This window comes from Hippocampus bargibanti, linkage group LG15 (genome assembly GCF_051943395.1).
Source record: "Hippocampus bargibanti isolate YZ-2025 linkage group LG15, ASM5194339v1, whole genome shotgun sequence".
In the NCBI taxonomy this organism is placed as follows: domain Eukaryota; kingdom Metazoa; phylum Chordata; class Actinopteri; order Syngnathiformes; family Syngnathidae; genus Hippocampus; species Hippocampus bargibanti.
The window spans coordinates 1,802,832-1,818,069 of record NC_142748.1 but is presented as its reverse complement, the minus strand read 5'-3'; the positions used below and the strand labels follow the sequence as shown (position 1 = coordinate 1,818,069).

The 15,238-nt window shown below is 40.5% G+C and overlaps 1 protein-coding gene across 1 annotated transcript in view; it reads left to right on the top strand.

Moving 5' to 3' along the window:
• abcc3 (ATP-binding cassette, sub-family C (CFTR/MRP), member 3) overlaps positions 1 to 14,820 on the top strand; it is an 86,312-nt gene extending 71,492 nt beyond the window's left edge. Inside the window, exons 24-31 of the mRNA XM_089015844.1 lie at positions 2,401 to 2,600; positions 8,358 to 8,484; positions 9,524 to 9,625; positions 12,107 to 12,253; positions 12,346 to 12,504; positions 13,313 to 13,479; positions 13,567 to 13,761; positions 14,163 to 14,820. Coding sequence (XP_088871970.1) covers positions 2,401 to 2,600; positions 8,358 to 8,484; positions 9,524 to 9,625; positions 12,107 to 12,253; positions 12,346 to 12,504; positions 13,313 to 13,479; positions 13,567 to 13,761; positions 14,163 to 14,274 — 1,209 coding nt within the window. The 3' untranslated portion in view covers positions 14,275 to 14,820. The remainder of the gene's footprint in view (positions 1 to 2,400; positions 2,601 to 8,357; positions 8,485 to 9,523; positions 9,626 to 12,106; positions 12,254 to 12,345; positions 12,505 to 13,312; positions 13,480 to 13,566; positions 13,762 to 14,162) is intronic.
• Positions 14,821 to 15,238: the final 418 nt, after the last annotated feature.

Below are 15,238 nucleotides of genomic sequence, written 5' to 3'. Positions count from 1 at the left end.
GAAAGTGTGTGTAAGGCGAAGTGTGTCTTCCAAACATTAATTGTCCATAGGAATCCATTAAAAATGAGAATAATCCATTTCCAGGTCCCCATTAAACATAATTTTCTACAAAATAAGACTTACAAAATATACCTTATTTTATGTATAGTAGATGTGCTTTTGTATTGTAATTAAAGAAATAAACTGTACAGTATAATAAAGTTGTTTTATTTACCTTTGTTATGGTTGTTGATGGAGTTGCCTCTTGATGATATCTGTGCCCTGTTAGCTGCTTTTCGTTAATCCGAATCAACAGAAGTTGTTCAACCTCTTCTATTCCCTGAGACCGTTGCTTAGACAACACAGAGACACCCTTAGCCACACGTAGCAACAACGTCGACTTAGTATACTGGGACGCTAAGTCACACAAACGCACACCTCGTTCGTGTTTCTCGATGATCTTCTGCTCGACTGTAATTTTGTTTTTTGTCCTCTTCGGTTGAATACTAGCCTGTGCTGGGGTCTTTTTCGGTCCCATGATAATAAATATATACTTGATAACTTGAAACCACGTATGCACTCCGAGAAAGGGTGTGTGGAAAAATAGACCGACAGGTAGCGCTGTTCGGCCATGTGGTTTGGTGTTCTTCCGCCAAAAACTAGTCTGGCAGCCATTGTGGCGCTTCGTGTGTTTCCAGAAAACTAGTTTGTATGCCAAGATTATATTCTCACGAATTTAATGTTCGTAGGGCAAAAAGTTTGTTAGCTAAAGCGTTCGTAAGCCTAGGTATCACTGTACATGGGTCTTCAGTAAGCAATTACTGAAGCTGCTGGCACGTAATTCAGTAATTACGTGCCAGCAGCCATTACGTTTTGTTATGCATCACATCCTCCTGGAGCAACAACTGGGATGAGGGATTTTTTTCCACACCCACACACACTACACAGCCAATCGTAAGCGAGCTCAGCGGATCGGGGCCGGAACTCGTTGGCAACATTTCAGCATAGCCGGGCGCTGATTGGTCAGCCTTGGTGTCCGTCAGCCTCCAATATGTCTGTTTGTGTGCGTGTGCTTAAAGTTGAAGCACAGTACATCTAAGTAATCTAATTTACAGTATGTCTGTCCGAACATTTTTCGACATACTGTACCCGCAAAAATGTTTACATGTACTGTAATGTATCTCGGTACATGCGGTAACTGGAATGTTCGTAAGTTGAGGATCGTCTGTAATTTATTTTATCCAATAAATTATTCGATATTATTCTTTATTTAGCGAATAAATTATCCTATTACTTTTCAATCTAAGCAATAAATCTTTCGAAATTCCGAATATTCTTTTCACGTGATTGAGAACGACGACTAGATCATTTCATTGCCATTGATGCATCATGTTTTGTACAAAACAAATTAAAAGGTGACTGTGACGATCAATAATCATTGTGAATGAAGTGCACACACAACTGAATTGGTCAATGTCGATGGATTTTGTGGGTAATTGTAACATTTGCTTTTCTTTTAATTCCGTACTAACAAGCTTGAGATCATTTCTTGCACTGTCATGATATTTTGCCTGCATGGCATTTTTCTGGTTAACGTCGCTGTCTTTTGTATACCTGTGTGTGAATGCTTTGTGGTTAAAAAGACAAACTACAAAGCCAAACTACTGTACTTCTAATACATGGAACATATTTACCTAACACACAGGTGTCAAAGTCAAGGCCCGCGGGCCAAATCCGGCCCGCCACATCATTTTTTTCGGCCCGCGAAAGCAAATCGAACTTGTTAAATTCCATTGCTAAAATCTGAGCCAAAATGTCATATTTTTGGATGTCAACCACAATTAAAGTCATTATTCTTGACTTCAGATTTGAAAACGAGTTATTCATTAATTTGCTGTGTGCTCTATATGTAATATTTGAAGGGATTTAAACATTCTAATGGGTTCCCCAAATTCATAACGGCCCTCGAGAGGAAACCATAACTACAATGTGGCCCGCGACAAAAAATGACTTTGACACCCGTGACCTAACATAATCAGAGTGTAAAGCAGTGACCACTGCAAGATTGTGAGAATCAAATGTTCAACAAACCACCTGCAGCCCAAGCCTGATATTTACATGCATTGCAGTCTGTAAATATTTGCTAAGGCTATTAGCTAAGAGAGGATTTACATGTTATTGACTCAACCCTCAGAGGGGCCCAAGCATGGCTTACTTCACCTTTACCTTTACTTCACCTTTAATATATTTTTATTATTATTTTGATATCTGACACTCATTGCAGGTGTTTTGTTCGCACCAACCCTGTGATTCCGCAAGTGTGTATGCGTGTATGCTTGATGTGTTTTTGCAATACGTCAACCTGAGTTGCATAATAGTTTGTAACCTTATGTTTGTTTTTCTTCCCTTACTGCCTAAAAGAGATTTTACGTTGCCACATCTCGGCAGCTGAAACGTCTGGAATCTGTCAGCCGCTCGCCCATTTATTCCCATTTCTCTGAGACCATCACTGGCACAAGTGTTATTCGAGCCTTTGGCAGACACTCTGCCTTTGTTCTCATGAGTGATATGAAAGTTGATGAGAACCAAAAGAGTTACTACCCAGGGATCGTGTCCAACAGGTAACTGTATTGTTTCCATATACAGTAAAGTCCTGTTATATCGATATCGGATATATCGATAGTCCCGGTTATATCGATACTATTTCTATGCACGCACGGAGAAAATTACATGCAAACAGGGTCGGATATATCGATAGTCCCGGTTATATCGATATTTTTTCGGACTCCCTTGAATATCGATATAACGAGACTTTACTGTATTTACACAACAAAAATTATTTTTATCTGTCCCGGTGTTTCCTTGCCTTGTTCTTTTTGTTTAGATTTACAGCACCGGCGTTAAATTCAAGGCCCGTGGGCCAAATCTAGCCCGCCCCATTATTTTATTTGGCCCCCGAAAGCAAATCAAGCATGTCAATTTCCATGATGTTTGTTAAAATCTGAACCAAATTTTCAAATTGACGTATGTAAACCACAATAAGTCATTATTCTTGACTTCATGTTTGAGAACTAGTTATTCATTAATTTGTTGTGTGTTATGTATGTAATATGTGGAGGACATGAAACATTCTAATGGTTTCCCTTAAAGGACAAGTTGTGTCCATAATTTGTAAAATCACTTCAAATGACTTCTACTGAGCGTATTTTACAAAGATTCCACCACATATAGCTGTATTTTACGTTTTAAGACTCGCGCTGAATATTTATGAAGTCTTGTTTTCGAGTTGATGACGATGCCTGACCTGACGTCACTGAAGGAACGCCCCTGACCGAGAAAGCGACACACAATGCATTTCGGGTACTTTGTTTGGTTTGAAAACTTCGTGTTGATCCGTGTTGATGGCGAAATTAGAAGGAAAACACATAAATAACGCGATGGTGAATCGTTGTGTGTTGCACCAAGACTACTATTTGATACGAGTTGACTCAAATTCCCAGCAGACAAATCAGCCCATTTCCAACGGAGCTTGGGCGCCATCTTGTGCATTTTCTGGGACGCTACATTGCATTGCGTTGCATTGCAAACATTTATGCTTTCCTCTTCAGAACTATTTGAACTCATATTCATAATTGGATGAGTAAAAAGAAAGCATCTTCTCCGAATTTGAAGCCATTGTTTTGATTCTCGAGCAAGGCAAGACGTCTTGGCGTGACGTCACGAACAAGGGGGCGGGACCTTCTGACACTGAAACTTTGTGAGGTCATTTTGAAGTAGTTTCGGGACACTAAGTCATTTTTATTGGTGTTTTTCATTTGAATGAAAAAAATCAGCCTGTGTGTTTTGGGTATTTTAGATGCTATAAAACGTTTTTCTGATGTCAGTTAGGAAACAAAAAAGTGGTGTCGGTTGTCATTTAAGTCATAACAGCCCTCGATAGGAAACAGTCACTACAATGTGGCCCACAGCAAAAAAATGAGTTTGACACCCCTGACAATATTTTATTGATGTATTTTTTGACATTAAGCACAAATACATTTTGTTGGTTCAAAACTCATTCACTGCTAAACGTGCCAAAATGTGTCCAATCCAGAGCCAGGGTGTTTGTCATTGTCACTTCAATTCCAGGACCCACACATTATTGAATTTTAGGATGCCATGAACATTCAATCCAGCGTAAGAAACCTTAGACTCTCTTGTTTCATCCGAAAACAAGGGTTAATTCTTAAATTATAAGTTTGTGATGAGGGCGCCTGTCCAAAATACAATGCAATACATCAGTGACGTGCGGTGAGGTTCATGGCTGGTGAGGCACTGACGTCATCAGTGACGTCATCGCTCGTCTCTACTTAGTATTTGAACGTAAATTCAGCGATTTTGATAAAAATCCTAAAACGGTGAAGTTAAATGGACAAGAACTTTAAAGTACAAATCACTAAATACATCTAACTGTTTAATTTATTTTTTCATTTGATACTTCCATGACAGCTTTCCATGATGACAGGTGAGGCACTGCCTCACCTGCCTCCACTGACTGCACGTCACTGCAATACATACATATGGGATAAAACACAAACTAGGAGTTATCAGAACCCTCCAGCATAGGGCTAAAAGACCAACAAGCGTTGAAGGCAGAGAAAAGGAGTCAAAACCTATCAGGAGAGCACTCACAAACTGTGGGTACTGTTCGGTTTAAATTCTTCCTTCTTTCCTGGTTCGGTTTTGTCAGAAGTTCAGTGATAAAAATATCAGTAACGACGATAGATGGTGAACAAAAAACTACTTTATTCTAATGAGACAGAAAAGGCACTTCTCGTCTCGGTGGGACGAAGACATGAGCACACGGACAAAGATAGGAAACAAAGAGAACGAGCCCCCGCTCTGACAAGTTTTTGAATGTCCACAGCAGCGATCTGTTGTCCAATCAGCTACGGACAACTCAGTGTTGGGAGGGTCTTAGATTGGAGCCGTTGCTTCTTTGCAACGACGATTGAACTAATAAGATTGATAATGCTATTAGACTGAAATTAAACGTGCAATAATCATAATGTGTACTAAGCTAAACATGAAATAACCTAATATGTTTACTAATGTGCATAAAACACTCTATCAGGTACCCTCAGTGGTCGTTTAACAAATGTCAAAAAGAAAGAATAAGGAATGAAACCAAAAATTCTGAAGATACAAAAAGGAGAGGAGTAGCAGTACCGTACATTGCAGGAGTTTCTGAAAACCTACAGAGTCCTTTGGCAACACAAAATTCCTACTTATTTCAAACCGATAAACACGTTAAGGCAAAAAATAGTGCATCCAAAAGATAGGCTACCAAATGAAAAACAAACTAATGTAGTTGATTCAATACATTGTAAGAATGAAAATTGTAAAGAGCAATACATTGGGGGAGAATAAACAAATTCTCAAAAAAAGACTTTATCAACATCGCAGGGATAATACTAGTGGGCCTCAATCGGCAGTACATATGCACTTAAAAGCTAGCAACCACTCATTTGATGAAAATGAGGTTAAAATCTTAGCGAATGAACATAGATGGTTTGAAAGGGGAGTAAAACAAGCAATTTTCATTAAAGAGCTAAATCCTTCATTAAACCGATATGGTGGGGATGAGGTTCAATTTCGATTGTTCGAACAATAGCCTGCTTAGGCAACATTAGTAATGCTGATGAGGTGATACCGGAGGGAGTGGAGCAATCATGCCAGTTGTTAGTCAGGAATGGAGGAACAATCGGTGGGGCCGCAAGGAGTGGTCCTCTTCTCCCCCCAACCTGAGAGCAGGAACCTATCATAGCAGGGTTCGGCGCCGCCATGTCTGGACATTAGGGATATATATATAGGGCCGATACTACCAGTAAGACTTTAGTTCGCTGAAGAAGCATCTTGGATAAGAAGCGAAACGTCCGACACCTTCAAAAAAGTACAGATGACGGCTGAAGAAACATTTTCATCGATATTCTTTCATACATTTTAAGTCAAGTGATGTTTTCAGCTCCAGGCATTACAATCAAAGCTATCTTTCATTTAGATTTATTTTTACAGGAGATACAAGGCACTAATGTTCCCTCTCAGCAAAAGTGCCCACTGGTCGCACACTCTCAGTACAAGAAATCCTGTCCAGCGCACTGAGCGCATAATTAATGAATTCAATATACAGTAAAGTCTCGTTATATCGATATCGGTTATATCGATAGTCCCGCTTATTACGATACTATTTCTATGCACGCAAGGAGAAAATCACATGCGCGCAGGGTCGGATATATCGATAGTCCCGGTTATATCGATATTTTTCGGACTCCCGAGAATATCGATATAACGAGACTTTACTGTAGATGTTTTTTTCTGCATCAATTTACTGTGTAATTCAGTAATTGATGACTCTAAGCAGCCAATCATGGCATTGGCATTACTCTACATCAGGGGTGTCAAAGTCATTTTATGCCGCGGGCCACATTGTAGTTATGGTTTCCTCTCGAGGGCCGTTATGAATTTGGGGAAAATCCCTTCAAATATTACATATAGAGCACACAGCAAATTAATGAATAACTCGTTTTCAAATCTGAAGTCAAGAATAATGACTTTTATTGTGGTTGACATCCAAAAATATGAAATTTTGGCTCAGATTTTAGCAATCATCATGGAATTTAACAAGTTTGATTTGCTTTCCCGGGCCGAAAAAAATGATGTGGCGGGCCGGATTTGGCCCGCGGGCCTTGACTTTGACACCTGTGCTCTACATGTTTTCTGCTCCAAAACAATAACATGTGGTGACGAGCCCTTATAATCATAGCTGTCAAAGTCAAGGCCAGAACGAGTCTGGCACATCATTTTATGTGTCCCGCGAAATCAAATCATCTGTGTCAACTTCCACGATCATTGGTTATATCAGTCCGAAAATCTCAAATTGTCAACCTTAAAGGACAACCGACGTCTCCGGACAAGTTGTGTCCATAATTTGTAAAATGGCTTCAAATGACTTCTATTGAGCGTAATTTACAAAGATTCCACAGCATATAGGTGTATTTTACCTTTTAAGACTCGCGCTGAATATTCTGGAAGTCTTGTTTTTTGAGTTGGTGACGAGTCCTCACTGTACGTCACTGAAGGAACGCCCCTGACCAAAAAAAGAACACACTGTAGCAGACCTTCCATCATGTCAATGCATTTTGCTGTATTTTGGTCTGAAAACTTCGTGTAGGAGCAAAAAGAGGCAGAAGAGGGCAACGAAGCTCCATGTAAGGAATTAGTCAGCCTATGGAAACGGGCTGATTAATTCCTTACAGGAGCTTTGTCGCCATTTTCTGCCTCTTTTTGTGCTACATTTCCCGCCCCCAGATACCTCAAAATGGCATGGAATAAATTCTTTAATCAATTGCAAACATGTATGCTTTCCTCTTCAGAACTATTTGAATCATATTCATTTGGATGAGTAACAAGAAAGCATATTTTCCAAATCTGAAGCCATCGTTTTGATTCTCCAGCAAGGCAAGACGTCTTGCTGATGTCACGAACAAGGAGACGGGACCTTCTGAAACTGGCCATTTCCGGGTTCATTTTTTGGCAGATTTCGGTCACTTTAAGTCATTTTTATTGGTGTTTTGCATTTGACTAAAAATATCATACTGCGTGTTTTGGGTATTTTAGATGCAATAAAACGTTTTTCTGATGTCAGTTAAGAAACAAAAAAGTGACGTCGGTTGTCCTTTAATGAATAATAGTAACATTTTGGCGGCCCGGTAGTAGAGTGGTTAGCACGCCAAGTTCATAGTGCAGAGGTCATTAGTTCAAGACCTGGTCCGGCCTCCTTGTATGGAGTTTCCATATTCTCCCTGGGCCTGCGTGGGTTTTCTCCAGGTCCTCCGGTTTCCTCACACCTTCTGAAAACATGCGTGGCATGCTGACTGAACATTCTAAATTGTCCCTAAGTGTGAATGTGAGAGCGTGTGGTTGTTTATCTCTGTGTGCCCTGCAATTGTCTGGCAACCGGTTCAGGGAGTCCCCTGCCTAGTGCCCAAATACCATCCAGTAACCCCCGGGACCCTAATGAGGATAAAGCGGTCTGGAAAATAGATAGATGGATAACATTTTGCAATAAGTTTGTTATCCTGTTTGCATTTACTCAAGCAATAATTTGGTAAATGCTTGACTGATTTCAAAACTAGTGAACTAATTACAGTAAAGTCTCGTTATATCGATATTCAAGGGAGTCCGAAAAAATATCGATATAACCGGGACTATCGACCCTGTTTGCATGTAATTTTCTCCGTGTGTGCATAGAAATAGTATCGATATAACCGGGACTATCGATATATCCGATATCGATATAACGAGACTTTACTGTACTTTATTATATGCATGTCCCACAGGTGGCTGGGTGTGCGCATTGAATTCATCGGCAACTGCATCGTGTTGTTTGCTGCCCTGTTTGCAGTCACTGGGAAGAATGATCTTAACCCGGGCCTAGTAGGACTGTCAGTGTCTTATGCTTTACAGGTACGGAAAATGCATTCTTAAATATTTGTTTTTTTATTGAACCCAAGGCAAGTGTTTAGGCTGTTCTATTCGGAACTTCTTTTAAATCGTATCATACGGAATTTTCTCGGGTAATAGCCGTGTCTGAAATAACGTCTGCCAGGATGCCCGGGGCGTACAATTTATAAAACGTCTCCGCCAGGGTGGCCGACAACTTTTTCAAGAAAAGAAAAAAAACGCAAGATTTTCTTTCGCATTCTCGGCAGCCAATCAGAAGTCTGCATCGAATAACTGTGCTTCCGGACTTTCCCGAGCGTCATAGCCCCAGAGGAACGATTCAAAAGAAGCTAACAAAATTTATGACACTACAAAACGGAAACTTACGTTAAAAGCTTTGTGGAAAAAAGGAATTCACGTGGTTTGTAGCAGACGACGCAAGGCAAACATTGCATTGTGCAACATGCCGAACAGTCTATGGACAAACGACAACTGGAGCAAAATCATCAGCAAGGGATACAGTAAAGTCTCGTTATATCGATATTCAAGGGAGTCCGAAAAAATATCGATATAACCGGGACTATCGATATAACCGGGACTATCGATATAACCAGGACTATCGATATATCCGACCCTGTTTGCATGTAATTTTCTCCGTGCGTGCATAGAAATAGTATCGATATAACCGGGACTATCGATATATCCGATATCGATATAACGAGACTTTACTGTATTTACAATAAATTAAGCAAGGGAGCATTTGTGGTAGGTACATTTTAAAGTGTTGTTCTGTTATATATTCTGATTATCAATCCTTAATCCTTTTTTTTTTGCGATTAGTGGTCTTATTGTGTTTCAAGTTGTGAAAAATGGGGCAGGCAACTTTTCAGAGTTGTCTGCCCCTATTGTCCGGTAACTTTTTGTCATGAGTTTCAGACACTGGTAATCGCATGTGACTTCGTATCAGATCAGCACAGGGGAGTTGACAAGCTTTCATTGCCATCACATCATTTTTGTTGTTTTAAATTGAATTTACGTGTTGACGTGTCACTCGCGTTTGCAGGTGACCATGTCTCTGAATTGGTTGGTGCGGATGACTTCCGATCTGGAGAACAACATTGTAGCTGTGGAACGAGTAAAGGAATACTCTGAGACCAAGACAGAGGTACCATATGGAGTAGTTTTTACAGCAGGAAACAATAAATTCAGACGCTCATTACAAACTTGGCTTACCTCGAAGAAACGCTTACCAGGCGCTATTGCCGCTCTGGAATTTTTTTTTTTTTTGGGGGGGGGATGACATTAGTTAGCTGCAAATTCACTCCCGAGTGCAAGGGTGTCAAACTCATTTTTTGCTGCGGGCTACATTGTAGTTACGTTTTCCTCTCGAGAGCTGATATGAATTAGGGGAAACATTAGAATGACTCATCTCCTCGACATATTATGAATGCTCAACAAATTAATGAATAACTAGTTTTCAAATTTGAAGTCATGGGACAATTTGGAATTTTGGTTCGGACTTTAGCAAGCATCATGGAATATCACAAGTTTGATTTGCTTTCCCGGGCCGAATAAAATGATGTGGCAGGCCAGATTTGGCCCCTGGGTCTTGACTTTGACACATGTGCCACAGTGTATTTACAGTAAAGTCTCGTTATATCGATATTCAAGGGAGTCCGAAAAAATATCGATATAACCGGGATTATCGATATATCCGACCCTGTTTGCATGTAATTTTCTCCGTGCGTGCATAGAAATAGTATCGATATAACCGGGACTATCGATATATCCGATATCGATATAACGAGACTTTACTGTATTTATTTTGAAATGAAATTAGGTCAAATGCAATGAAATGGCGGATCGATCACAAACTTTTTATATTTTCTGGAAAATGAATGTGTTACACCCATGCTAAAGTAGCTTGTTTCTCTGCTCTTAATGGCATGTACTGTTGGTTGTTAAAGAGTCTGAATTCCTGGATTTCTGTCCTCCTGCCAAATCACGTTCGTGAACAGCAACAATAAACTTTAATTAAAACCAGAAACGGCTAAATATGCAAACAAGGGCATTTATGTAAGATACATTGTACCTCTGCTTGGAATTTCTGGATCATTTAAAGCCTCAGCAGAATTTTTCAAAAAGGATTTGCCATAAATTGTAAGTGGTAAGTAAATATCAAAGGTAAATATCGTTGTCAGAAGAATCATGAAACACTGGACGTGATGTTATTCTGTCCATTTGTGCCAATGGATGGTCCTCACATGAGATTAGCCTTGATCTTGAGAGTGGTGTGGGAGCTGTGCCTCAGGGATGGCAGGTTGTGAATTTGGGACATCGTAGATGACACACATCGTCTGTAGTGTGCCATCGTCAGTAGTGAGAGAGCTATAGAGAGAGATGTAAAGATAGATATAGAGAGAGATAGAGATCAAGGGATACAGATCTAGAGATAGAGAGGTAGAGGTAGCGAGAGAGACATCTAGAGATAGAGATCTAGGGATACAGATCTAGAGATAGAAGAGAAAGAGGGTAGAGCTAGAGATCGAGAGGTAGGTAGAGATAGAGAGAGATAGAGGTAGAGCTAGAGAGAGGTAGAGAGATAGAGAGGGTAGAGATAGGGAGATAGATTTAGAGATAGAGAGGTAGAGAGATAGAGAGGGTAGAGAGAGAGAGATAGTCATATTGATATCGACATATGAACTTCAACACGGATTCTTCTTTTCCTTTCGGCTTTTCCCTTCAGGGGTCGCGACCGCAAATCAATGTCCTCAATCTATGGAAAAAAGGGAAATTCTACCCCCTTGTGGAAGGGGCCATGAGGCCATGGCCAGTGCTTCATCAACACCCTAATGAGAAAAAGGAAACCCAGAACAAATTCGGGAATGGCGCTCTATGTCACAGGTGTCAAAGTCAAGGCCCGCGGGCCAAATCCAGCCCGCCACATCATTTTTTTTGGCCCGCGAAAGCAAATCAAACTTGTTACATTCCATGATGATTGCTAAAATCTGAGCCAAAATTTCATATTTTTGGATGTCAACCACAATAAAAGTCATTATTCTTGACTTCAGATTTGAAAACGAGTTATTCATTAATTTGCTTTCGGCTTTTCCCTTTACATGCAAACAGGCTCGGATATATCGATATTCCCGGTTATATCGATATTTTTTCGGACTCCCTTGAATATCGATATAACGAGACTTTACTGTAATATCATTATCATATTGGGATATTAGGCACAAATATCGAGATTTTCACACTTTCACACAATTATATTAAATTTACTCCCGAGTGCAGGGGTGTCAAATATATTTTTTGCAGACAATTGCGCTGTAGTTTGGAGCCTAATTTCCAACTAGCTGTAGTCATCATAATTAGGTAACATTTAGCCTTGCTTGCTCCATTTTAATTTTTTATAACGACATGTTCTGCCATGTGGCACCATGCTCTTTCTCAAAGCTGATTTCGAGTACAACATACAAGTGCAAAAGGCATGCTGATGTTTTTGTCTTCATAATTTGTCAGCTCTCCAATGTGGGAATGTCCGAAGAGGGCAGAGGTCAATGTTGTCAATTTTGAGTGACAGATAACGAAATTAAAAATGGAGGTTCTTCATTTGTTGTTTTTGTATTTAAATAAAAAAAAGGCACCCTGGGAAATCGAGGACAAGAAGCCCCATCCTGATTGGCCCACGCAGGGTAATGTGGAGTTTCACAACTACAGTGTCCGATACCGTGAGGGACTGGATCTGGTTCTGAAGAACTTGACGCTGAGTGTCAAAGGAGGAGAGAAGGTAGGTCAGGGGCAATCGGGTAGGAATAATGTTTGTCAAAGACGAGCACACTATGCTATCTATCATGCATGGCATGATTACATTTTCTGCAGGTTGGTATTGTGGGTCGAACTGGAGCCGGCAAGTCATCCATGACACTCTGCCTCTTCCGTTTGCTGGAAGCCGCTGAAGGCGAGATCTCTATCGACGATGTTAAGATATCGGAGATTGGTCTGCATGACCTGAGGTCCAAACTTACAATCATTCCACAGGTACATATCTTTAACACAAAAACATACTTTTGAATTTTGCCCATGTCCGAGGGGAGCTCTGGGGACATTGAGTTAGAATGGACCATGTTCCGTACATTTCTTGTTGAGGCAACCAATCGAAGTTGTGGCAGGAAAGTGGTTGGTACCCTTGTACTCACTGGTGGACACCAGCAGTAAGGGATGCCATCAACCTGAAGAAGGGGCCCTATCGGGCATTTATGGCCTGTGGGACTGCCGAGATACCTGACAGGTATCCATTAGCCAAGTGGAATTAGGCTTTGGTGGCCACTGAGGCAAAAACTCGGGCATTGGAAGAGTTCGGTGACACCATGGAACCTTCCGGACGGCTTCCAGGAAATTCTGGTCCACCATTCGGCGACTCAGGAGAGCAAAGCAGTGCCACACTAACCCTGTATACAGTGAAGATGGGGCGCTGCTGACCTCGACTCGGCGCGTCGACACCTGACCCACCACCTCCCCCCTAAGCAGAACGAACAGCCTAGGGTTCTTGTTGCCGCGATGTTGCCGCGATGTTGCCGCAATGCCGCCGACGCCCACCCGCCTCTGGCAGTCAGAGTGCCATCACATGGTTGATTGCTGTGCAAGAGTTAGATGCTGGCTGGCTGGCCAAAATTGTCGTACGCATTGACGATGCCCTCGTGTGTGTGTGTGTGTGTGTGTGTGTGTATCTATATTTTTTACCAAACCGGCCTCTCATTTCACCATTTTATTCATTTTGATTTTACACCACATACTTCGTTCTGATCTAGAATTACGACACATGTATGCGTGCATGTTTTTATTTCAGGAGCCAGTCCTATTCTCTGGAACACTCAGGTTGAACCTTGACCCCTTTGAGAAGTATAGCGACAATGAGGTGTGGAAAGCACTGGAACATTCCCATTTACAAAAGTTTGTCAGCAACCAACCCTCAAAACTGGAGATGGAGTGTTCAGAAGGAGGAGAGAACCTGAGGTAAGAATCAGGCAATGTTTCTCCATGATTTGTTGTTAGTGTTGAAGGCATGACTGTGAGATGCCCCACTGGCTTTTTTTTTTTTAGCGTAGGGCAGAGGCAGCTGGTGTGTTTGGCACGAGCCCTTCTAAGGAAAACGCGAATCCTCATACTTGATGAAGCCACTGCTGCTGTGGATTTGGAGACTGATGATCTCATCCAATCGACTATCCAAGCTCAGTTCAAAGACTGTACCGTCTTTACGATTGCACACAGGCTCAACACAATTATGGATTATACAAGGTGAGAAACCTCTTTACCCTGTATTACAGTAAAGTCTCGTTATATCGATATCGGATATATCGATAGTCCCGGTTATATCGATACTATTTCTATGCACGCACGGAGAAAATTACATGCAAACAGGGTCGGATATATCGATAGTCCCGGTTATATTGATATTTTTTCGGACTCCCTTGAATATCGATATAACGAGACTTTACTGTATTTCATTCAAGTTGCGAGATGTAAAAAAAAAAAAAAAAATCGTCAGTTGGCTTCACGGATGAGAATTTTCCACCGATCGGCGGATTTCCGACTTTTTCAGACCAAAATGACCATTCAGCGCAAATCCGTTGAGAAAATTTTGGGGCCCACACCGCACGCAATGCTGTGAGAAATGTTAATTCTTTGTATCCTTACAGAGTTCTAGTGTTGGACAAAGGACAGATTGCAGAGTATGATACCCCTTCAAATCTGATATCACAGCGTGGAATTTTCTACAGAATGGCGAAAGATGCAGGACTGGCATCGTAGAGGAGCAGCTTTTCATAAACAAGAGTTTTAAATCTTACAGCCCCAGCCGTTTGAAGCGCCATTGCAGACTTGTGTTCAAATAGCAATTGTGAAGAATTACATTGGGTCATTTATTCATCTCGTACTGAATGGACAACCTCCTTGTGTCACAAATATAGCAGAGTAAAGAAGAAAAACATGCTTTATTTGCTCCTCCAAATTTGATTCAACCAATGGGGTAAACAAAACAAGTGAACGTATCGTTTTTTTTTTCAATTTGTCTCTACCCCAAACAAACAGCCATTTTTATGTAGTTTTTTTTAACCAGTGATAAAAGATACTGTGCCACTGTACTGTCTGAAAAAAACAATGAATCCACTTATTTTTATACGTATTATTTAAACTGTTTGGTTTGTGAACTGTTTTTTTTTTTTAATGCAGCTAGGGAAGTTTATTCTGTTGATGTGATTCTTCTGTGAACCATAATCTCTAAAACTTGAATTCTGTAACACCAAAATATGAAATATTATAATGCTTGTATTAAAAATGGAAATTATGGTTGTGGTAGAGTGATGCATTTGTGTTGTGTTTTTTTCCCCCCTCTCTCAAATCGCAGTTTATGAACCCTAATTTTTTGGGAGCATTAATTCTAATTTACAGGACAACCGACACTATTTTTTTTTGTTTCCTAACTGACAAGAGAAAAACCTTTTATAGTATCTAAAATAGTATTTTAGATGTTTTGTGTATTTTAAAAATATACAAAACACGTAGGCTGATATTTTTTAGTTAAATGCAAAACAGCAATAAAAATGACCCAAAACTGCCACAAAATGAGCTCGGAACTGGGTAGATTCAGAAAGTCCCTCCCCCTTGTTCGTGATGTCACTATTGGTCACACACTGCCTTGCTCCAGAATCAAAACAATGGCTTCAGAGAGTTCAGATTCGGAGAAGATCCTTTGTTGTTACTCATCCAGTTATGA